This window comes from Ochotona princeps, chromosome 18 (assembly GCF_030435755.1).
Source record: "Ochotona princeps isolate mOchPri1 chromosome 18, mOchPri1.hap1, whole genome shotgun sequence".
Taxonomy (NCBI): domain Eukaryota; kingdom Metazoa; phylum Chordata; class Mammalia; order Lagomorpha; family Ochotonidae; genus Ochotona; species Ochotona princeps.
In genome coordinates this window covers 30,440,544-30,464,236 of record NC_080849.1, presented here as the reverse complement: position 1 = coordinate 30,464,236, position 23,693 = coordinate 30,440,544, and the positions used below count along the sequence as shown (strand labels likewise).

Genomic DNA, 23,693 nt, shown 5'->3' with positions numbered 1-23,693 from the left:
ACCAAGCAGTGTTGGCCCTTTCCATTCTGAAGAACTGCAAATTCATCTGACCCAGAACTAGGAGGACTGCTTTTCTAAGATCATTTGCTAACATCATGGAAGGCTCCAAGATTTGCCAGGGCCTACTAAAACCAGGACAACTATTATGTAATCACTTCTGAATCAAGGGCATCATGTAACTGCACAATGCAATAATAAGGATTATAATGACAATCCTTGAAACTTAGTAAACACTTCATATTTCTCAATAGAGATCTTCAATGACAAATTAGAACATGTCTCTCCCTTAGTCTGTTCATTGATTTAAGACAGGCTGAGAGCTGGAGATGGCCTAAATGCTTGCAAAGTCTGGGGATAAACACGTAAGATGAAGTGAGATAAGATGGCCTCTTGCAAAGCTGTGTGAGTTAATTAAATTAAAATTAACCAGCTTTAACCCTTTCTGTCTAGTAGATTATGAAGAAATGGAAGGTAGAAGCCAGGTCTTATTCTTCAATGAATATTTTTTCTTCATTAGGAACAAAACAATAAATATTTGAGTATCTAAATCAGCAATCCTGTGAATGAAATAATTCACAGATAAAGCTTCTTGTTGAAACATAGCAGAGGATGTTATTCTTTCAGTTAATGTATCCACTAAAATGTGGATGAAGGCCTCTGCTTACAAAAAATGGCTCACTGTTGTTTTAGTAAACTATATCAGGAAAGAGCTTCTGATTTTAGCTGTTAAATAGAGAACTAATTTCTCCTGTTTCTTTAAGAAATCATGAGGTAAAATTTAAGTCTCAGTTTCAGGTCTTGGGATTTCTCATGAGATGCTATAATTTCAAATACTGAGCTCTCTTGGCAGTTAGAAAAACTACGTTCTGTTCTTAGTTGAGCCTTCCATCAACAACCTATCAATATCTATTCATTATCTTCCTTTCCGGTCCAAAGCATATTTTTTTCTTCCAAGTAAAATATTTTAATAAAAGAAGTCAATCAGTCTCTTTGTAAGATCATACAAAACCCAGCCCAGACTGAAGCACTTGTTCACTCTCTATTATGATGAATCACACTTTGAAACAACTATTGTTTATTCTTTTTTTTTCCATTATACAGTTTTGTAGGGATAGGCTGCTCCCTTTTCCTCCTCCTCCTCCCCTCTTCATTACCCTCGGTGTTTTACAATAATATAGTCCTTCAGCTGTAATCACGACTCTAACCTTCTGTTCTTTTCATGTGTCATGACATCATAGGAATAAGCAATGGGAGACAATCTAGTGTTCTGTTGTCAAGGTATATTTAACAGTTGTATTGGAGGCCTTAAAATAACTATTTACACAGTCATTCTGCATTTATTTTAACTGAAAAGTAAGTGGTTTCCTTCTATTTTCAATCAGCTGTTTCCTAGGAAATTTGAATACTTTCAGAGTAAGAAAACAAAAGGTAAAGGGAAATAGAATGCCCGTTTGTTGAACATAGTACTGAAAGTCTAGAGCAATAAGCAAGAGAAAGAAAAGGCATTCATCTTGGAAGGGAGTAAGTTGTCATTTCTTGAAGAAGATATGAACTCATCTACAAAAATTCCCAAGAACTCCAATTGGAATCTATTAGAACTAAAAAAAATTTAGCAAAAAACTTAAAGAAATAAAATCAATGTACAAAAATTAGTAGCATTGCTTTACACTAATAATGAATAGTCTGAAAAGGAATCCAAGAATGCAATCCCAATTCCAGTAACTACAAGGGAAAAAAATACCAAGGATACCTGGGAATATTTCAGCCAAAAAATTAAAAGGCCACTACAATGCAAATTAGATCGCTAATGGAAAAAAAAATAAAGTGGACACAAAGGAAGAAGCATCTGTGTTCATGGGTTGAGAGGATCAGTATTGTACATACTAAAATAATTTGCAGAGTTGGTATAATTCATATCAAAATCTCAATGATACAAAACAGGAAAAGTACTATGAAACTTTGTAATAAGCTCAAAAAGATACTGAATAGCCAAGTTGGTCTTGAACAAAAAGAGCAAAGTAAAGGAGCATTATACTGTCTGACTATAAAATACATTGCAAAGCTACGGTACTTTAAGTAGCATGATATTGGTATAAAACAAGGCCCACAGACCAATGAAACAAAACAAAAACAGTAGCACTAGATATAAGCACATCTATGACCAACGCTGTTTGACAATGGTGCTAAGAGCATCCACTGGAAAAACATGGTCTTTTTGATGAATAGCACTGGGAAAATTGGATATCTACATACAGAAGAGTGAGGCTAGACCCTAACTCTCTCTGTGTATAGAAATCAACTCAAAGTAAAACAAAGATAAAAATTTAAGCATGGAAACTGAAGCTATTAGAAGAAACCATAGGGAAAGAAATTCATGACATTGGAGTGGTCAAGGATTTTCTGGATCAAACCCCAAAAGCACCAGAATCGAAGCAAAAGCAGATAACCTGTTTTTATCCATCTACTGAGCTCCTATACAGCAAAGTAAGCAGTTGACTGAGTGAGAAGACAGTCTACTTAATGGAGAAAACATTTGAAACTATACATTTGGCAAGAGGTTAATTGCCAGAATATAGAAGAAACTCTATTCAGTAACAAAAAGTAATTAAATCAAAATGACAGGACTGGACCGGGTGCAGTAGCCTAGCAGATAAAGTCCTCTATGGCACTTGCTGGGATCCCATTTGGGAGCTGGTTCTAATCCCAGTGGCCCCACTTCCAATCCAGCTCTCTGCTTGTAGCCTCAGAAAATTAGTAGAGGATACCCCAAAGCCTTAGGACCCTGCACCCAAGTGGGAGACCTGGAAGAGACTCCTGGCTCCTGGCTCCTGGCTTCAGATAGACTCAGATCTGGCCATTGTAGCAGCTTCATGAGTGAATCAGAGGATGGAAGATCTTCCTCTCTGTGTGTCGAAATTTCCAATAAAAATAAAATAAATTTTTAAAAAAATAAAATGGCAGGACTAAACAGACATTTCCCAAAGGAACATGTGCCATGAAAAATATAGAAAATGCAGTATCACACCGAAGGAAATGCAAATGAAAACTACAATGATATATTATCTCACTGTGGTAATATGGGCTGTTGTCAAAAAGAAGAGAACAAGTTTTGGAGAAGAAATGGAAAGACATGGGAGTGCTAACTAGTTACAGTTGTTGTAGAAACAGTACTCTGATTCTTCAAAAACTAAAAACAGAACTACCATATGATTTAACAATCCCAGTCCTGGGTAGAAAGTCAAGACAAATGATAGACATCTGTCTCATGCCAACTCCAAAAGCCTTTGGTTCTGCTGGGTACACTCTCTAGCAACTTTGTTATGACTTTTGAAGGTGCCAGTTCAAACTGCTCATCAAATCCTAGGTATTTCATAACTTTTCACAGAAGCAAGAAAAGAATTACAATTGTTTTTTTGTTTGTTTGTTTGTTTGATTGATGTTCATCCTAGTGTTGCCACATTCCCAGGCTGTGAGGGACAATCTGTTTCCCACCTTCCCCACACTTCCTCACTTCTGCTTCCTGAGTTTTAGCTAAAAACCAGATTGATCCCAGCTAATGATGATTCCTGGTTGGCACAGCTTTTGTATGTCTCATTTCAGAATACCAACTTCTCCATGTTCCAGTGTCCCCACCAATTCTTTTTCCCAGGAAAATAAAGACTCTGATGCCAGGGTGATTTTATTTAAGTAACGATCTTTGCATGGGAGATTATTCTTACTAAAAGTGGTTATTAAAGGTGGCAGTTGTCGTTTTGGTGCCCCATTCTTCATTACAGAGTGAGTCATATCAATCTCTTTAAACTCCTTAAAGATGTATCCTGTGCCGAGGGTGAGCAGGTTCTGAACCCATTAAGTGTGGATGTGCTTACCTTGATCTAAATCCCAGCAGACCCCTGAATCCTCCTTCATGGCAAGGGTCACCTTGGCCAAATGGCACAGTAGCTTGCATAACGATAGGTTCCAGTGGCCTAATTTCACCCTTGAGCTCCTGCAAAGCTTACAGTCAGCCTCCTTGTACTTGATAATTTATACAGATTTGTTCTGTCAGTTTGGCTGAGTAGCTCTGAAGCAATCACTGTTCGATTTTTTTTAAATGTGATTCATTTTCCATTTCTAGGAACAATGCAGAACTAACAATCTCTCTGTGATCTTCCCCATTAAAAGCTAAGGTTTAAGAATTCACCTGTAAGCTATTTTCATTTCCCTATTTTGGACAACTTTCTGTTCCAATGTCATCTGCACTCAATCCTCTCCTTGAGTTAAAATCTTTCCCTCTGGGCCTGTTTCAGAAGCCTAGCAGCTAAAGTCCTCACCTTGCACATGCCAGGATCCCATATAGGCACTGGTTCTAATCCCAGCAGCCCTGCTTCCAATCCAGCTCCCTGTTTGTGGCCTGAGAAAGCAGTCGAGGACAGCCCAAGGCCTTGGAACCCTGCACTCACATGGGAGATCCAAAAGAAGCTCCGGATTCCTGGCTTCAGATTGGCACAGCTCCAGCCATTGCAGCTGCTTAGGGAGTGAATCAGTAGACGGACGATCATCCTGTCTGTCTCTTCTCCTCTCTGTAGATCTAACTTTCCAATAAAAATAAAATAAATCTTTAAAAAAACTCCCTCTGATTAATTGAAAGAAGCGTGTATTACTGTCACAGTCTCAGCTACAATGCTTCTCAATTCCTCTGTATCTTAAGGATTCTCATTGGCAATTCCTAGTCTCCCATGCTTTGTAGACATCTCTGTTTTCAATAGTTGAGCTATATTCTGGCATAAGAAGCTGATTATTTCCTGAAGTGAAATGTTTCATACTTGCTGATACCCATGCCATTGGGAAATTAAAAGTCAAAGAATAATTTTAAATATAGTAGTTTTTAAAAAAATCATTCAAATTTTGTGAAAGCTACTTGCTCTAAAATTACCGAAAAGCTTGATGAATGAACAAACTTGTAGGGCCACTGTTATGAATATCTATCAATGTAAGAAATATATTGATCACTGTCTGTGGCAATCAATGTCCTAGGCAATGAGAATTCGCCTGATTCAGACAAACCGTCTTTGCTACCAATGATCTTACACTGTGCAGTCAAACACATTGCAAATATGAAAATAATCTAGCTTACTCAGTGGGCCATGTATTACATATACAATTGAAAGTTAAGGAGAGGGCCCAGCATGGTATCCTAATGGCTAAAAGTCCTCATCTTGCATGCACCGGTATCCCAAATGGGCATCAGCTCACATCCCGGTAGCCCTGCTTCCCATTCTGCTCCCTGCTTGTGGCCTGGAAAAGCAGTAGAGGATGGCCCATAAGTCTTGGGACCCCGCAACCATGTGGGAGACCCAGAGGAAACTTCTAGCTCCCGGCTTCACTTTGGCTCGACTCCGGCTCTTGCCACCACTTGGGGAGTAAACCAGCAGACAGAAGATCTTGCTCTCTGTCTGTCTGTCTCTCTCTCTCTCTCTCTCTCTCTCTCTCTCTCTCTATATATATATATATATATATATATATATATGCCTTGGTGCATTGCTCTGACAAATGTGTTGACACTGCCACCCTCCCTTGCTTTGGGGCAGGGGTTGAGGGTTGCCTTTCTGATAAAAATAAATCTTTTCAAAAGGGAAAGTTGAACTTGACTCTTGCACTAGGGGACTATACCATTATGAAAGCATGGGGCAAATGGTAGGAGGAGACAATGAAGAAGAAGGAAGAAGATGGGGAGGGCTAAACCCCATGCCTAAAAACCGTATCATGGAAACAATCAAAAAATACATTCTGTTTGAGCTTATAAGCATAAAAGTAAATATATCATGTAAAAACACTTTGGCTTGCAGTAGAAAATGGTAGCAAAAACTACATGTATTGAGGAAGTCCCCATGGTTACCTTAACTACAAGTTCAGGAATTCTGTGACCAAAAAGAATGATGTCTCCAAATCCTTGTTTAAATAAGTTATAGAAACTGGAATTATCGTGCACAAAATTATTTTATGGAACCAAATTAAAAGCCTATTTTTGTTATTTGGTTCCATATTTAGTTCCTATATAGTTTTCTGGCATCCAACCCAAGTTTCATTTTGCTTTATTTTAAATATTTTTTCATTTTTATTTGAAAAACAGATATATAGGCAAGGAGAGACAGAGAGACTTCCATCTACTAGTTCACTTCTCAGATGGTCACCGTGACCAGAGTGGAGCCCACCCCAAGCCAGGAACCAAGAGTTTCTCCTGGGTCTCCCACATGGGTACAGAGTCCCCAGGACTTTAGCCATCCAATGCTGCCATTAGCAAAGAGCTAGATTGGAAGGGGAGCAGTCAGGACATGAATTGCACTTATTTGGGATGTTGGCACCAGAAGTGGAGGATTAACTTGATATCCCATTACACCCATCCTCCAATCCAAGTTTTGAACAAATGACACTGATACAGAGAATACATTGGATTACTCTGTTATGTCTTTTTTAAAAAAAAAAAAAAGGAAACATTGAATAGGTAGTTTGAATATGGTTGAACTGTATTTACAACTTTTCTAAAATGGATTTATTCACATAATGCATGCAGCTATGTGTCCTGTGATTTCCTCAGTTTGGGAAATGTCAAGCCTTATTATTAGAAGTATTCTAAATGACATCTGTATTTTCTGTTATTAAACAGGGAAGGCCATGGTAAAATTTCAGTATTTGCTGTCAAAATGGCTTTAGCCACATTGTGTGGAGGGAAGATCATGGACAAATTAAGATGTAAGTTATTATTTGTTGTGTCTCTTCATATCCCCTACCTACTAAATGTCCTCTCCCATACTCCTGCCCATTTGTCTTTTCCCTCATCCTGTCTGAATTGTTTGAAATGCACTCTTGGCTTATCTTTGGATTCTGTCATTGAATTTTTTTTACATATTAGAAAAAATATTAACAAAAACCATTTTTGATTATAGACTATCATTCCTTATAACCTGTTGAGTACCATCAAGACTCTTTATGATATTAATGTGAGATGAATATTCTTTGTGCTGTGTCAGCTGTCAGTGAGTTCATCATTGTAAGTGCATCAGGACCAGGCTGGTCAGCCATCCCCTGGAAGAATTCTAAAACCCAGTACATCGTAACATTCTTCTCAACCCAGTGCTTTTCAAATCATGGGTGACTTCAAAGGCTCCAAAACTGCCAGGGCACAGATACAGGAATTACAAAGAAATAGTACAAACAGAATTAACTAGATGCCAACCAAAACATGGTAGCTGAAAGACACTAAGTGATTACGGGCTTTTATGTACTTTTTTGTCACTAAATAAAGTTTGTTAACTAAAACCACAATGCAGCTTTTTTTGTTTATCTTTTCAGTTAAAAAGCTGAAGCTCAAACACAAAGAAAATCGCACAGCCAAGTTGGTACTGGGATTTTAATCCTATTTTTTCTTACATCAATGGTTCTGAAGCTTTATGTGAGAATTACCCAGACAGCTTTTTAAAACAGAATTTTGAGTCTGCCCTCCAAAATTTCTGATTCAGCACACAAAGGGTGGGGAGGGAGTCAAGCATTTTCATTTACAATCGTGCCACTTCTATTGTAAAGAAAAATTTCTACCTAATCCTGCATTTCATTCTAAATATTATGAATCTGGATGGGAATGTAGGGTTGGAAAGGGTGCTGCCATAGAATTAGGAGATGAAGCCCGCAGCCCAGCTATACGACTAACCTGCTGTATTAATTTGTTAACATCACTTCATTTCTGTGGTCTTTGGCTTCCTTCCCCATCCCTATTTGAGAGTTTTGCTAGATACATCTGAAGCTACAGCCTTCCATAACTGACAACCTGTCAATACCTACTTCTCTCCCCCCTTGCCCATCTACCAACGTTATCCGTGCTTCTCAAGCCACCAAGAGAAGAATGAAGGAAGATACAGGAAAAAAAAGAAACAAATAAATGAAACAAACAAGCAAACGAAAAGCCCCATTGTTCCTTTGGGATTTCCACAGACATGTTCCAGGAGAGAGTTCTCTCATGGGCCAGCAAATAAGTGAAAGGGACAGCAAAGCTTCGGTGACCAAATAGCTTCCCTGGCTTCCAGGAACCATAGAAGAACTAAATGACCAGGACTCAGGGCAGCCCAACCAGATCCTCAGAGAGTTTAGCTTCTCTTTCATCAGCTTAGAAGATACAGAAAAGGAAACACAGAGAACTCAGCTGAAAGATAATAGCTAAATTATAAGTTGCGCAAGGCATTTCCTTTTTTTTTATTTTATCTTGTTTTGTGCTTTCAGAAGTGGGAGTTCATCCATATTCGTACCAATGTGCCTGGGTTAACTACCCAGCTCTGGGTGCTGATCTTAGCTTCCTACTAATGTGGACAGTAGCAATAACTCAAGTAATTGGGTTCTTGGCACCCACAGAGGAGAACTGGATTGAGTTCCTGGTGTGTGTATCCTCTCCTATTCTCTATCTTCTTCTCTCCACCACCTCTCAGTTTCAAACAAAATAACTTCAGAGTAATCCCGAAAAGCATTTTCTGCAGGGTTAGGCTAGGAATAGAGCATTTAGAAAAAATAAACCAAGACAGAGGAAGAAATCCCGAAGGGCCTTTCCTGCTGACCTCATTTATGCTGAGAATCTTGAAAAACATGTTTATTTATTTATTTATTTATTTTCGTAAATAAACAGGTGTCAAAATACTGTCTCCTTAAGGACCCAGACGTTTTCTGTCTTTCCGCTCTAGTTTCACCCTCCTGCATAGGGAAAGAGTAGTCACAACTTGCTCCAAAGGCACCCCAGCCTTGAAAGTTCATTCTTATCAGCCCAGACACTGATAAGAATGAATCGCGGCTGCAGTGGTTCCAGAGCAATACATGTTCTTATAGTAAATTCCAGGGAGATGGTTTCGGTGGATCACAGTAACTTGGTTGAGAGCAATTTGAGTAAAAACAATTTAGCTAAAAGCCATTGGTTCAAGGAATTTTTCCAAAATACCAAGAAAAATGAATAGTCTTAGTCACCGGTATCTAACCTCAGGAATCTTTATTGACTGAATGAGCAGTAGCCCACTTTTGATGAGGAGATTAAGTAGTCTGTTACTTACTTTCTTTTCATTGATAGACCAGGTGAGGTCATGATTGCTGGCATTGCTTTTGTAATACATAAAAAGAAAAACAAAGGAATATAGAATATATTCAGAGTGTGGGGATTTTGTCTTCGCTTCCTTAAATTTTTGTAGTTTTTTAAATTGAGATTTTTAACAGACTAACAAAAACTGTACCTATTTATAGAGTACTATATGGTGTTTTATTACTTGACACATTATATAATGTCCAGTCTGGATATATTTATCCTCTCAAGCATTTAATATTTCTTTGGAGTATAAACATCCAAAATCCTGTCTTCCTTTGTGTATAGGGAAATATAAATTTTTCTTACTCACTCTAAGCCAACATGCCAGCTGTGCTGATTTGGCTACTTTTCTGTTTTGTACATAGGGATGAAGGATATTTAGCTTGTTCCAGCTAGTCCCTTAGAAACCAAAGACTATGAATAATTGGTTGAAAGTAAATTGGAAGTTTTAAAAAGGAGAAGAAAACAACAGAAAATTGAAGTTGATTTTTCAAACCCAGAAATAACAGCTCCACGTTGTGTCATGTTGTTCAATGCTCAGGACCACCACTAACTGACATGCATGTTCTTTGGGTAACTCCAGAGTACATGATTAATCCAGCCTAGGAAAGGAATGTGTATGATATGGTAACCTAAGTCAACAGATCCAGGATACTTTTTATTGGTTAGATTATCCTTGGCTCAGTCACACACTATTGTTTCATGGATTGGAACACTTGTTTACATGTCTACTTTGGTGCACTTTGGGGTTCCTGGGGGGTCTTAGAGGTCTTAAAAATTCTACATCTGACACTGTAAGTTTTGATATATACTGCTGTTTTACAGCTTTTATTTTGTCTGAAAGACTAGCATTACAGCATATACAATATTATGTATTGAGTTTCTATTAGTGTACTGATTCTGCCTCTGTGCTTACCCATAGGTTGTTTGTAACAGATTAACTTGCTTTAAAATCTTCAGTATTTTTTTTTGGCATCTTCTAGATGTAATCTCAACTCCTTAGTAGAGTTTCCAAAACTCTTCAGACCTCAGCCTCTCCTCTTACTGTGGCTGGCTGTACACCCACAGCCCTGGCACAGTGGACTGCTAGAGGGGCCCTGGTGCTTGGGACTTTAGTTCATCTCCATGCCTATGCATTGGCCCAATCCTAATTCTGAAAGTCCACTCCCCTCATCTGTGTCTGGTAACACCCTAACTGTCCGTTATACTTAACCCAAGTCATCTCAGTAAGAAATCTTCCCTGACCCATTTTTCTCCCCGGGCATCTTCTCTGAGTTCCTTCTGCCTCCATACATTATGCCCTGTTGTAATGTGACATTTTCTGTGATATACCTGGAAGTGATTCTGTTACCCTCAATATACTGAGGCCTCCCAGGAGGCAAGAGCTACATTATGACTTTTCTGTGTATTCTGTTCATTACTTAGCACAGCTCCCTACATTTTTTCTGTGTTAAATTCATTATAGTTGTATGAATCAATGAATGTAAATTCTCTGAAGTGTCTACCATTGGGGCTGGCATTGTGGTCTGGTAAGTAGAGCTGCCACCTGGAATGCTAGCATTCCATATGAGCACTAGTTCCTACCCCGGTTGCTCTACTTCTCATTGAGCTCCCTGCTAATTACCTGGGAAAATCAGAGGAAGATGTCCCAAGTTTTGAGGCCTCTGATCCTGTGTGGGAGTTCCTGGCTCCTGGCTGCAGCCTGGCCCCACCTTGAACACTGAAGCCGTCTGGGGAGTGATCAAGTAGATGGAGGATATCTCTCTGTGTGTCTCTTTCACTCTCTCTCTGTAACTCTTTCACATAAATAAACTTTAAAAATATCTATCATTGTATTGTGCTGGAAGAAACACAAAGGTGGTTTAGAATATGACCAGGAACATTATGGAACAATCTGATTGAGAAGGCAGAGCCTAAACCTATGAAGTAAATGACAAAACAATGCAATATGAAATTAATAAGAGTAACTAACTTATATATTCTGCACCCTATGCCAAGCCCTACTGTGTTAGATAATTTGATCACTGACATATCATTCTACTATATATATATGCATAAATTATATATTTAAAGCACAATATAGATGTGTGTATATATGTGAACACAGAAGGCTTGAAACTAAGTCATAAACACATTCGATATTGAAAGCTTCCTATGTTTTTTTTAAATCCCAGTAGCTCAGTCCTAGTTTGGCTACAGCATACGTAGCAAACTTTCATCAACACAAGTGAGATCAAGATTTAAGAATGTAGAATTTACAGTTAGCATTTTCTGATTTTGTTTAGAGATATCTAAGGGGTTTTTTTTGGTTTTTGTTTTTGTTTTTTGTTTTTTAGTGGGAGATTTGATAGTCTAGGTTACTGTTCAACATGTGTCCTGGTCTAGAAGATAAAAGCGTAACAGTCAGCCAGCCAGCTCAGAAACAAAAACAGCAACAGCCTGCCTAAGAGAATCAACTTGCTTTTTCTAAGTTTCTTTTCTCCTTTCCAGTTGGAATTCTTGAATTTCTATTAGGAACTTGCAACTTTTTGCTGTTAGTAACTTTTATTCTTGTTGTTTATTTGTCTTATAGTTCCCTTAACTGGTTAACCAAGTCCCTTAACTAGTTACAAAGAAGCAGAAGTTATTAATTAATTAGCAGTATTGTGAAGGTGGATGAGAAAAATATTGATTTTCTGTTCAGATACAATATTACTTTAATTGACAAAATTACATGTATTCTTCCTAAATTTGTTTTGATATATATAACAATTATATATACATAATTAGCTAGATCTATTTCACTTTTGTGGTTAAACCTAGCTAGTGCATATATGTATTACCTTATATAGTTATCAATTTTAGTTTGAGGACAATTGGTATCTATATTGTATTTTTCAAGAATGCAATGTGACATCCTTAACTGAAGTTATCTATCATCTTGCATCATAAATCTTTTGAACTAATTCCTTCCCTATAACTGTAAGTAAAAGTTCTTTGATCGAAATCTACTAAACCCTTTCTCCATAACCACCATAGCCTGGGATAATCGCTGTCTAGTTCCAAAAGATCAACTTTTTTTAGAAGTTGAATAAGATTATACGTTTCTTTCTTTACCTAATTTCATTTGGAGTAATGCCTTGCAGGGGCATCCCTAGCATCACAGATGACAGGATTCCCTTGACTGGTATGATTAAATAGTGCTCCACTGTGTACATACACCACATTTGGTTATCTCCTCTTCCATTTGTGGACACAGATTGCATTTCCTGGATGTGTTTGAATACTGCTGTAATAAACATCAAAATACAAATACCTCCCTTTCATTTCTTTTGGATACACTCCAGTCAGAAAGATTGATGGATCATCTGGTTTTGTTGTTGTTCTTTTTTACATTTTGAAGAATATCCATAGTATTGTCCATAGTGACATTCCTACCAAAAGTATGTAAGCTTCCTTTCTTCACACCCTTGCCTACGCTTAGCTTTTGTCTTTGTGATCGTAGCTATCCTAATAGGAGTAAGCTCATTGTGGTTTTGACTTACATTTCTCTAATCATTAATAATATTTCTTTCTTTGTTCATATACCTACTAGTCATTTTGGTGTCTTCTTTAGGAACTTGTCTAAATAAATACTTTGCCTATTTTTATAATAAGGTTGTTTTATTGCTAATTATTTGAGTGTTTAATTTATTTAGTTTTATTTTATTTAGTTTTATTTTATTTATTAACCCCAGATAGAATTTATTTAGTCTCATGTTTAAGAAACTGTATGTAGCAATTTGTAATTCCCTCATAACTGGAGTGTTTAAACAAAAAGAATTAACTTGTGGGCTTGGCGGCGTGGCCTAGTCGCTAAGGTCCTCGCCTTGATCCCATATGGCCGCTGGTTCTAATCCCGGCAGCTCCACTTCCTCTCTGTCTCTCCTCCTCTCAGTATATCTGACTTTGTAATAAAAATAAAATAAATCTTTAAAAAAAAAAGAATTAACTTGTATCCCCAAATTATCGTTCAATAAAAGCCTATAATATATTTAATATGTGATTACTCTATGAAAATAATGTTCCCAGATTGCATTTTGACCTTGAAAGCTTAAGTGTAAAATGTACTTCTGTACGTTGAACTTAATGCCAATTTACCCAAAAAGCTGTGCTGGCCTAGTGACAATCTAGTTAACATGGTGATTTCCACAGAGCAGGTATGAAAGACTATGAAAAAGTCTACCATTAACATTCGCCACATGCACACAGTGGCATACACAGACGAGCAGAGGTTCAGTGAAACCTCAGGCCCGTTGGAGAGGAATCCAGAACTTGGCTGTACCTTGCTGATTATCCGTTTAGCCAGACTCCATCTGCACTACAGGGTCAAAGGACCCCTTCCTGTAAGTCAGTGTTTTCCACTGGAACACCACGATTACTAGAGAATTTTCTAGTTCTGTGAGGAGTTAATCAAGCTTTTTGTTACATCTTTATCCCCCTTTTGTCTTACATTTTTCAAAATTCTTAAACCAAAACCCAAAAGTTTTAATAGTATTAATAGTATTATAAATAGACAAATGCTATACACATATCCCTCAATGTTGTAGTAAATTTTTTTTCTGTTTCAAATGAGGTCAGAACATTTTCTTTTTTGTCTATATAAAGTGAATGTATTTCCCATATTTCATGAGGCAGATGTAGGAGCGAAGCAGTACTTCTTATCCTACCCTCCCTTCAGCCCACATTCCCCTCCTGTCTCCTTTTCCCCCCTCCTTCCTTATTTTTTCCTCTAATTTTTACAATGGCATATTTTTATTTCACTTCACAATCACAAAGCATACTTTATATGTACAAAATTCTTCACATATTGTTATACATACATTCACTCTTGACTTCAGAATAAATGGTCTCTGTCTTATAAAACAGTTAATTTTATCTAAGTTGTTTGTTCATGCTATGTGTTCGCATTACCTACAAACATACCAGAGAAAACATCATGCCACAGTATTTCAGCCAGCACAAAAAATGAATTTTATACTATTCTTTCGTAAAAAAAAAAAAAACCCACATTTAGTGAATCTTTTTTATTTTCAGCAGATTTGTTGAACTAAAGCAGTGGGAAATGTTCATGTAATAAATAAATCTTTCCTTTTCCTTCTGTAAGATATTTTCTCAATGATTTCTGACTCCAATGGAGTGATGGTTTATGGCCGATACGACCAATTCCTTCGGGAAGTTCTCAAACTACCCACAGCAGTTTTTGAAGGTCCTTCATTTGGGTATACAGAACAGTCAGCTAAATCCTGTTTCTCCCAACAGGTAAGAAAAAAAACAAGCTTAAGGAACTATCTCTCAAACAGTAGTTGCTCTTTTTCTGTATGTCATTACCAGGCACAGACACACAAAATTGTCATGATGACAACTTTTATTGTATTTCCAGCCACTCACAGAGGATCTCTGAGCCAGTGACTAAACCCAGAGCAAATACATGCTGACTAGAGGTGGTGTGCCCTGACCATGCAGCAGGCAGAAGCCTGAATTCTTGGCTTTTGATTTCTAAATTCGCCCTCACAGCAACCCTGCACCCTTAATACCAATACTGTGAGCATCACTGCAGTTTCCAAAGGACTCGGTTTCTACTCGTAACTCCTTTGACACAAGGGTGACCCAGCATCAAGATATACTTATTTAGTTAAAGAAAACAAGAAAGGAATCACCACAATGCTGTGTTATGCTCTGAAAAGTTCTTGGAATATGTGTCATTAAAACTTAATGAGAGGTTGCTTAAAGGGGCCTATGTATTTTAAAAGAATTAAATATGATATTGCCATGTTCAAAATGGCTTTTGAAAGATCCTATAGTCTGACTCATTGGTTGATGTTATTTAAATCCCTAATGTATACCTGTCAGAAGCATAACATTTCAAATATTTCCAACAAATGATTTTTGCCAGTGTAATAAAATATCAAAATGAGTAAGATCACTGGAAGTCCAAAAAAGAGAAAACACACAAAAAAGAATAAGAAGAGGTTTTGTATTTTATAAACCACCTATACCAAGTATTTGAATGCTAATATTCAAGAATTGTCTGAAATACTTCCTTGGAAAAAGTTCAAGCCAGCTTAAGTTATTGTTTTCACAAACACTACTTTTTAGCTATATAAATTATGGTAGCTTCTTTAAAAAAGATATTATTCCATTGCTTATACCATGTAACAATAAGGTTGCTATCAACCCTATACACAGCTTAATCTGTTTAGTATCATAAGAAAGCTTATAAATATCCACTGGTAGTAAAAGATTCATTAAGGAATAATAGAACAGTTGTTCAATGTATTGCAAGGAGTAGTGTCATGTATAGGCCTGAGAAGACACTACACATCTTCAAAACTGATGTCTCATTTTACAATACAAAATGCATCCTTCCACTTTGATGTTCTAGCTCTAATTTTCAAATAAAATATGCACATAAATATGTAATTTGTTATTCATATTATTAGACATTCTTATTTTTCTCAATGTGAAGGAAACAGATAAAATGCATTTTTTTTTATTAGTTATTTTGCATTATGTGACAGTTTCATAGGCTCTGGGAATCCCCCCACCCCTCCCCACACCCCTCCCCCCTGGTGGATTCCTCCACCTTGATGCAGTATTACAGTTCAAATTCAATCAAGATTCCTTCTTTAAAATGCATTATTTTCTACATCAGAAAAGGGCAGAATAATGAGACAGTAACAGACTAAATTGGGAGGATGATATAAAGGAGGAAAGAATTTTGTAAATTTTAGATCATCATCTTCTAAAAGAGAAAAATGCTTCCTTCCAAATAGTGTTCCTTCCTAATATTATATAGAAGAATTATTCATATTACCTACTAAGTGCTAAGTATTTGAGGAAGGTTAAAAAGGAAATCATTCTATATATACCACATCAACTCAATATGTACTTTGAAATACCTTAGGGCCTTCGATTGTTAAATAGATAAATTTACATTGACACTAATTTTTGAAGATTTAGTATAGACAAAGTATTTTTTTATAAATTAGCTTTTTATTTTTAAATAAGGTTAGTATAGCCTGCTAGTTACAACATATTTCCACCACATCCTCGTGAATATGAAGCAATTTCAGCATTATGCCTGTAACTCTGATTACAGTTTATATCAGTATTGTGTGATGAAACTTGGTATAATCACTTCATTTTTATATAGAAATGAAATTTAAAATCTTTATATATTGTTATTTTATCAAGGAACTTGTTCTACAACTGCAGAAGAGCATAATACAATATTCTCTGGATAATTTTAGTTCTTCCTCTTTCCTTATTACCCTCATTCATCCTCATACTTATATAAGTGATGCTCTCAGATTGTTTTTCTCATCATGATACTAAAACTCAGTGTTGTGCAGATAATCCAGCCCAATGTATGCTTTAGGCACAAACAGCAGTCAATATTTTCTATTCTAAACTAGTTTAATAACGTATTTCTAAGTTCTGTTTCCTCATATGTCAGAGTTTGAGTGCTTTCTGTCTCCATTTGCAAATAATATGTACATAGCAGTGAATTAAGTAGTCTCTGTCCTAAATTTTTGTGCTTTTCGTACAGAAAAAAGTCACATTAAATGGTTTTTTGGACACACTCATGTCAGATCCCCCTCCGCAATGCCTGGTCTGGTTGCCTCTTCTACATCGACTGGCCAATGTTGAAAACGGTAAGTAGTGACTGCTGTGCAGTGGTACATTTAAAGTTATTGAAGTCAAGCCATCAGGTGTGTAAAACTGAGATCACTGTTTTTAGGCAAGTCTATTTAGCAACCCCCGTTTTTGTTTAGGACAGAAATCATCGGTAAAGCCTTATTGGAATACCACAAAGTTAAAAACGTATTAGATTCGTGTCAGTAACCTGTCAGTTATAAACTGAGAGAAAATAAAACATTAGTACATAGAGAAAAAAAATTCAGGAAGGGCACTATCATTTTCTGGTATTTGTTTTAGTTCTGAATCTCTGGTGTTGGTATACATGGCATTATTTCTTCCTAAACATGCAACCAGGAGTATGTGAGAGAGTGATGGGAAAAAACAGGTGATAACAACTTACTAATCTTTGCTCAATGCTCCATTTTTATTCTCAGTAGTTAAAAATAAGAGTAATGTAATTTTCACAGTATACTTCACAGTATACTTTTTATTTTCTCTCCCTCTTACTTTCCCTCCTTCTCCCTCTCTCCAGTTGAAATGAGAATAAATTACATTTTTAAGCAACTTTATTCAGATAACTCATATCTCTTTTGGGACCCTATCCACCTGCTTTCACAAAGAAAAACCTAGATAAAATTAAGCTGTTGATCACTCCATTTAGAAAAGCAGCTCAGTCTCTCACATCACCCCATTTCCCTCTGCTTTCTTTCCCTCCTACTTTCCACTTCTCTAATCGTTTCCCTGCCCTCTGCTACTGAATGTTCAACTGTGTTCATGTTTTGTGCTTCTGAGACTTTCAGAGAACAGTGCTAGACTCCTGGAGACAGAAATCAGTTTGGGGAAAAGGTCATTGAAATTCTTGTGGAGTATGAGGTAGCAGCAGAAAGAGTCAATGCCATTACAGTGATTGGGATCATTTAGGACACCTAACTTTCATCCTATTTGATTTCTTTGTGTGTGTGTGTGTGTGTGTGTGTGTGTAAGGCTTATTTTTATTTATTTGTTTGTTCCTGAGGCATAAAAAGAGAGAAAGAAAGAGAGAGAGTGTCTTCCATTCGCTCTGCAATCTGCAAATGTTGGCGACAGCCAAGGCTGGACCTGTTCAAAGCCAGGAACCAGGAGCTCTATTCAGGTCTCGCATCTGGGTGGCAGGGGCCCAAGTACTTGGGCCATCCAAGGATGCATTCGCAGAAAGTTGGGTCATCCTATTTGATTTCTTGTATCTCACCCCCAACCACATATGCTTGACAGTGTAGGTAGATGCCAGAAACAAATGCTTCTCTGAGCCAAAGTCAACTATCACTTGCCGTCATGGCTCTCAGCAGAAAAAATGCATTCCTGAGAGGCTGTGTTTGTCCCTATTCTAGTTCATGGTTTTGTTTTCTTCTTTTGTCTTCATGTACTTTCTTCCTTAGTCTTCCATCCAGTGGAGTGCTCCTACTGCCACAGTGAGAGTATGATGGGATTTCGCTACCGATGCCAACAGTGTCACAATTACCAGCTCTGTCAGGACTGCTTCTGGAGGGGACATGCCAGTGGTTCCCACAGCAACCAGCACCAAATGAAAGAGTACACATCATGGGTAAGGCGAGGTTCAGGCAGCGCTCAGAGCTGAGTGTGTGAGTGTCACCTGGAGTGAATGGGGTATCAAGGATGTGATAAAAGGGACAGACTTACCTTCCACTCCGAGCTGAATGTTACTTCCCTCTTCTCCGCCATCTCCCCCAGCCTACTAGTGTCTCTCATTGATTGTATCTGAATCCAATGTAGATTTCCAGACTTAGAAGTTAGAAATAATATAGGAAGACTCAAATTGTTATTTTTTGAAATATAGATCATTTAACAATGATGTATAAACAACTGAATAGCAGTGACTTTCTGGAACATAAGGCTTTCACAGTTAGTTGGGGTCTTTCCCAAGTTTCATCTATTTGTGTTCTGTGGAAATTACTTAATAATCATTGTTGGATTCATTTTTTCTCAGCATCTTGAGTTCTTTTACTATCTGGACTATTAAGGAAAGAAGTAGGAGAGTGTTCGCTTAGTACTATTGTCCCAAATTCTGTTTTGCAAAGATAAGGGAGATTGTGGCTATATTAGAAAATCATCTTTGCATGAGAGGTCTGAGCATTCTGTGCTTGTGCAACATATATTTTTGCGTGAGCACTCTGTCTACAGAAGTCACTTGACCACTGGGAATCCTTGCTGGTTAAACAGCTCATAGAATTTTAACTGAGACAATTACCTGTGTCTCTGTTGAACTGAAAGACCTGCAAGATCGGTTCCAGCAACGTTACTGTTAGATTTCTGTTCAAAATATTGTTGTGGGTGTGGGTTAGTTTTTGTGCCCTAGTCTCTTAGCACTGCCAGCCTCTCTTGGAACGGTTTCTGTCTCAGGAAAATACAAAATTGTCTTGAGTTTTCTATGTTCTAATGTTTTTTTCAGTTCAAAGCATAGTTTTCATTTAAAGAGTCACTGACTGTTCTTTTATACATCACCTTCAAGTAAATGTGCTTCTGCCTCTTGCTACCCTCTCCAGAACTGAGTGTGTCCTTCCTCCTGCTGTTGAACTGCTGCTTCCTTTATCTGTAATTACCTTCCCAGTCTCTTCAGTTTTGTCAGAAGGGACTTTCCCAGCCATTAAGTGCCAGTCCAGGTGCATGGTTACTGCTTCCATTTCCCGGGTGTTTGCTAACATCAAGCACCAGAAGATAGATAAGATGGTGGCTTGTTTTAGCACTCTAGTCCCAGTGTGGTCCTCACCTAAGAGTAGATACTGAAAAACAAGGTGGTGAATGAATGAATGAAAGACCTTTCGTTCTGCAATGCAAATCATTTGATGAAATGTTTCTTTAGTGTTCATGATCACTTCTTTTATCCTGTCAGAAATCACCTGCTAAGAAGCTAACTAACGCGTTAAGCAAGTCTCTGAGCTGTGCTTCCAGCCGTGAACCATTGCACCCCATGTTCCCAGATCAGCCTGAGAAGCCACTCAATCTGGCTCACATCGTGTGAGTATCTCTGCCCTCCAGGCTAAGATGTAGCTGCTGCACTGACTTGTGTCTGAATCTTTTCAAAGGCAGTTTTCTATCAGTTTCATTGACCAAGTTTGAAGAGGTAACTTTTTAAAAAGAGTTAAAATAATGCCATTAAGATTTTTCTTGTTGAACAGATAGCATTTCTATCCAGCTGTACTAGTCAAATATGCAACACTAATGTAATTCACCCAGCGAAATGAAATACTCAAAAAGATTACTAATAAACCATGTTAGTGAGTGCACAATTGGGAGTTGACAATCAGTGAATTTACCATGATTAAAAAACACAATTCAAGCACCTTACATGTTAATATCACACCCTTTGGTCCGGAATTGGGAAAGGTATTCAGAAAGTTCATGGAAATACAGATTATCAAATCGATTTTGAAATTACCTGTTAATTCTATTTTCCATGAGCTTACAAGAGCCATCTCTGTCGTTTCTGTGCAGAGCTGGTCCTCTCCAGGTTATCCAGTAGATGTTGTTTTGGGTTTTAATGACAAGTTCCATAACTTTGGAAGAATCATGGCCTATGTAGGCAAAGGCTGATAAAAGGAGTCGCTGCAAACATTTGTCTGTATATTTTTAAAATTTTGTTTCTCTAAAGTAAGTATGAATTTTGCCAGTGGAGTGGGTTAGGCCAGGGGATGGTGCTACTGCCATCCTTACCACTTCTCAGAAATCCCCTGTCTTTTAGTGTTTTTAGGCATGGGTGGCCAGGGTAACAAGGGGGCATAGACAGAAGAAATATTTCCTACTTGGTGGTACATTGGGTTCAAGATAAGAAGTTCATTTTCTGTTCCTATACCCAGTTAGAAATTGTATAGTCACAGATCATTTTCAAAGCTTCTAAAAACAGGTGATCCCCCTTCTTGAAGCATATATGTTCATAGAGTTCCACAGAAAGACTTCAGAATTACCTTAACATTTTAAATAAAATGTGTCTTCTTTCTGAAAAAACTTTCATCAAATCTATATTTAATCAGATTATCTGCAATCAGATATTTTTCCAGAGAGCTTATCTTAATTTTTGAGTGAAAATTATGCAAGATATGTAATTGTTAAGCTAACAAATTTCTGATGCAGCATGTCAAACCTATGTTATAACAGGGTGTTCTTTTTGTTTTTAGCTACAGAATTGTATTCTATAATTTTTTATTTGTTTAAATGCTGTTATCATAAATAGGTAGATATCCATGTCTAAGAATTCTAATTTTAAAATAGTTAATTGAGCTATTCTAAATTTTATAGGCACATAAAAGCCATTTTAACAGCAAAATAAATGATATATGCTTTAATTTTTCACATGTATGCAAAATTAGTGAATATCCACACTTCTTCTAAATGTATGTAGGTATAATTTAGATGAACTTGACAAACACATGTGATAGTCTGTAGTGTGTCCCTTTATCAAAAGTCATTCCACTACTTTTACATGATCCTATACAATGGAAGTAGTAAAGAAACACTTGAAATAAATATCAATACTCCCACCCCCACATTTTTACTGCAACATATGATTAAATATAAAGGTCTTAAGCATGAGAAACATTATCACAATGCAGACATATGCATGCTAAGAAGCTTTATTATTGAGTCTCCAGATAATGCCGTCCTAAAAATCTGATCCTTAGAACTACACGTGGTGATGAAAATCAGTCTGCTAGTTTCGGATCTTTCTCTGTCATCCTCACTCCCCACTAACTTTTCCCAGGAATTTTCCAAGTTAATTTGCAAATAAATGTTTTAACTATTGTCATAAACCATATTTTATCTTCTTCAGACACATTAGGATCACAAAATGCTCATTCAATACTGCACCTGTAGATAAACTCACAGAAGATGAGGCAGGAAGGGAACAGTAAGTGAGGTGTGTAAGTCCTAGCGATCTTGATGAGAGTATTCTGTCATGTGGTGCCTGACACAGAGGTTGGAGTATGGAGAGTAATACCATATACTCAAAGCAGTTTTCCTTTGGTAATATGAAGAAGTGTGCTGATTTTGTGTTAGTACAAATTCTTCCAAGACACTATTCAGAAAAAAAATCACAAGATTCAAATATTTAAGTGAGGAGTTGTTATTTAAATGAGGAATAACTGTATATCCTTATGTGTGATGCTGAAATAAGTTTAATGTTACGAAGTGTATATGTATGGACATTGATGTTGAACATTGTATGGCCTTCTTGAATGTTTACAGTTTGGTGTTTATGATTGAGTTAGAATTGGTACCAGTTCTTGGATATATACTGTATCCAATCTTTGTAGTGAAACATCATTGTAAGTGTAGGTACAAATTTCTTAGGCTTGATTAATACATAATAAATAATTTTAAGATATTTTTATTACCTATTACAAGAATCCATTTTCAACTTTAAATGTGAAAATGGTCATAGATATATTTATATATCACAATCTGTGTAATTAATTAGCATTTTACAAGTGGTGTTAGTACACTGAAAATGAGTCACACACATTTACATATAGAAACAAATGATGTGACAGAAAATATTCTTTACTATGGTTGATAGGTTTTATATCCTTATAATAAAGAGATGATGCCAGTAATGAATGATATCTTAAATAGAAATGAACAGGTGGTGACATTTTGGCATTTGGGCATTTGTCCTTAGTAATTGCACTGTTTGTAAATGTTACCATGTTTAACAGTCTATTCTATTCAATTCTTTGCTGCCAAAAGTGATACTTGGTAAGTCATTCAGTAATCTCCAATGTTCTTAAAAAACTTAAAGGTAGAGATACAAAACAACTGAGTAGCACGGGATAGTCTAAACGCATTGTGCCTTCAGCTAAACACTTTCCATTTACAACAAGGATGACAATTTTATAAAATACCCTCTGGGAAGGTCTTGTCCAGATAGAAAATTTCGCACTAAGCCCTGTGAGTTATTACATTTTGTAAACCTTTGCATTATTACTAATCCTAAGAATGAATGTGTTTGAAATTCCTGGTGAGATCTCTATGTTGGAGGAGGTAAATTTGCCATTTGATTATAGAGAAAATATGAATGCTCATCCCTTGGAGAGTGTTTGATGCCATGGTTATCATTTCTGTGTCCCAAGTCCAACTCTTGATGATGATCCTTAAACGTGTCACCACTTACTAAGAACTCTCAATTTCACCTTTGTAGTAACTGGATTCAGTAGAGTAAATTTACCCAGCTAATTGAAAGACATTCCCAATTCATTCATTTTCTCATTATCTAGAGATGATGGGGACATTTAAAATGACAAAATCAACCAGTAATGTCAGGTCAAGTGTATTTTTTTCAAATTTTTGCCAAGTTATATGAAGATTGTTGTACATTACTTCAATTTACATAGCTTTCCATTATTCATAGAGTACATATATGTGAAATTAGCATCCTTCTTGTGAGATTCAGCTTAAAGAAGAATTCATTTCAGCTGTCTCATGGTGCCTGTTTGCATCAAAGATACTTTCTAAATAAGTCATACAATACACTACTATTATTTTCAAATTTTCAGTTATAATATCTAGTGTAATTGAGATAGCAAATATGTTGCCATGAGGCCATCCAATAAACAGTGTCTTTGAAAAACTTAGAACAAAGCTTAGCACCAGCTATCAAAAAAAAATTGTTAATGAATTTTTCATTCAGTGGCAAGGCTGTGAAATCTACAGAATCTCATGAGCGTTCCAAAATAAAAACACTAGGCAAACAAGGCTGTCTTTGCCCAAAATCTCTTCATTGCAAAACCTTAAGCTTACTCTGAGTTTTCTAAGGTGAAAAGTAAATTGTTTATGAATTTTGCTGTTAAAGCCAACACCAGTTGGTTTTCTATATTACTATAATTAATGTGTCAAATTCAAAATACATGTTTTGAAGTACTCTCTGCTGCCTCAAAGAAATGCACCT

At 36.8% G+C, this 23,693-nt stretch overlaps 1 protein-coding gene across 25 annotated transcripts in view; it reads left to right on the top strand.

Moving 5' to 3' along the window:
• The window catches only part of DTNA (dystrobrevin alpha), a 217,264-nt gene that overhangs the window by 137,332 nt on the left and 56,239 nt on the right, over nucleotides 1-23,693 (top strand). For all 25 annotated transcript variants that reach the window (XM_058677185.1, XM_058677181.1, XM_058677186.1 and 22 more), the window contains 5 exons: nucleotides 6,647-6,732; nucleotides 14,220-14,374; nucleotides 16,665-16,770; nucleotides 18,172-18,338; nucleotides 19,644-19,768. In XM_058677185.1, coding sequence (XP_058533168.1) covers nucleotides 6,647-6,732; nucleotides 14,220-14,374; nucleotides 16,665-16,770; nucleotides 18,172-18,338; nucleotides 19,644-19,768 — 639 coding nt within the window. The remainder of the gene's footprint in view (nucleotides 1-6,646; nucleotides 6,733-14,219; nucleotides 14,375-16,664; nucleotides 16,771-18,171; nucleotides 18,339-19,643; nucleotides 19,769-23,693) is intronic.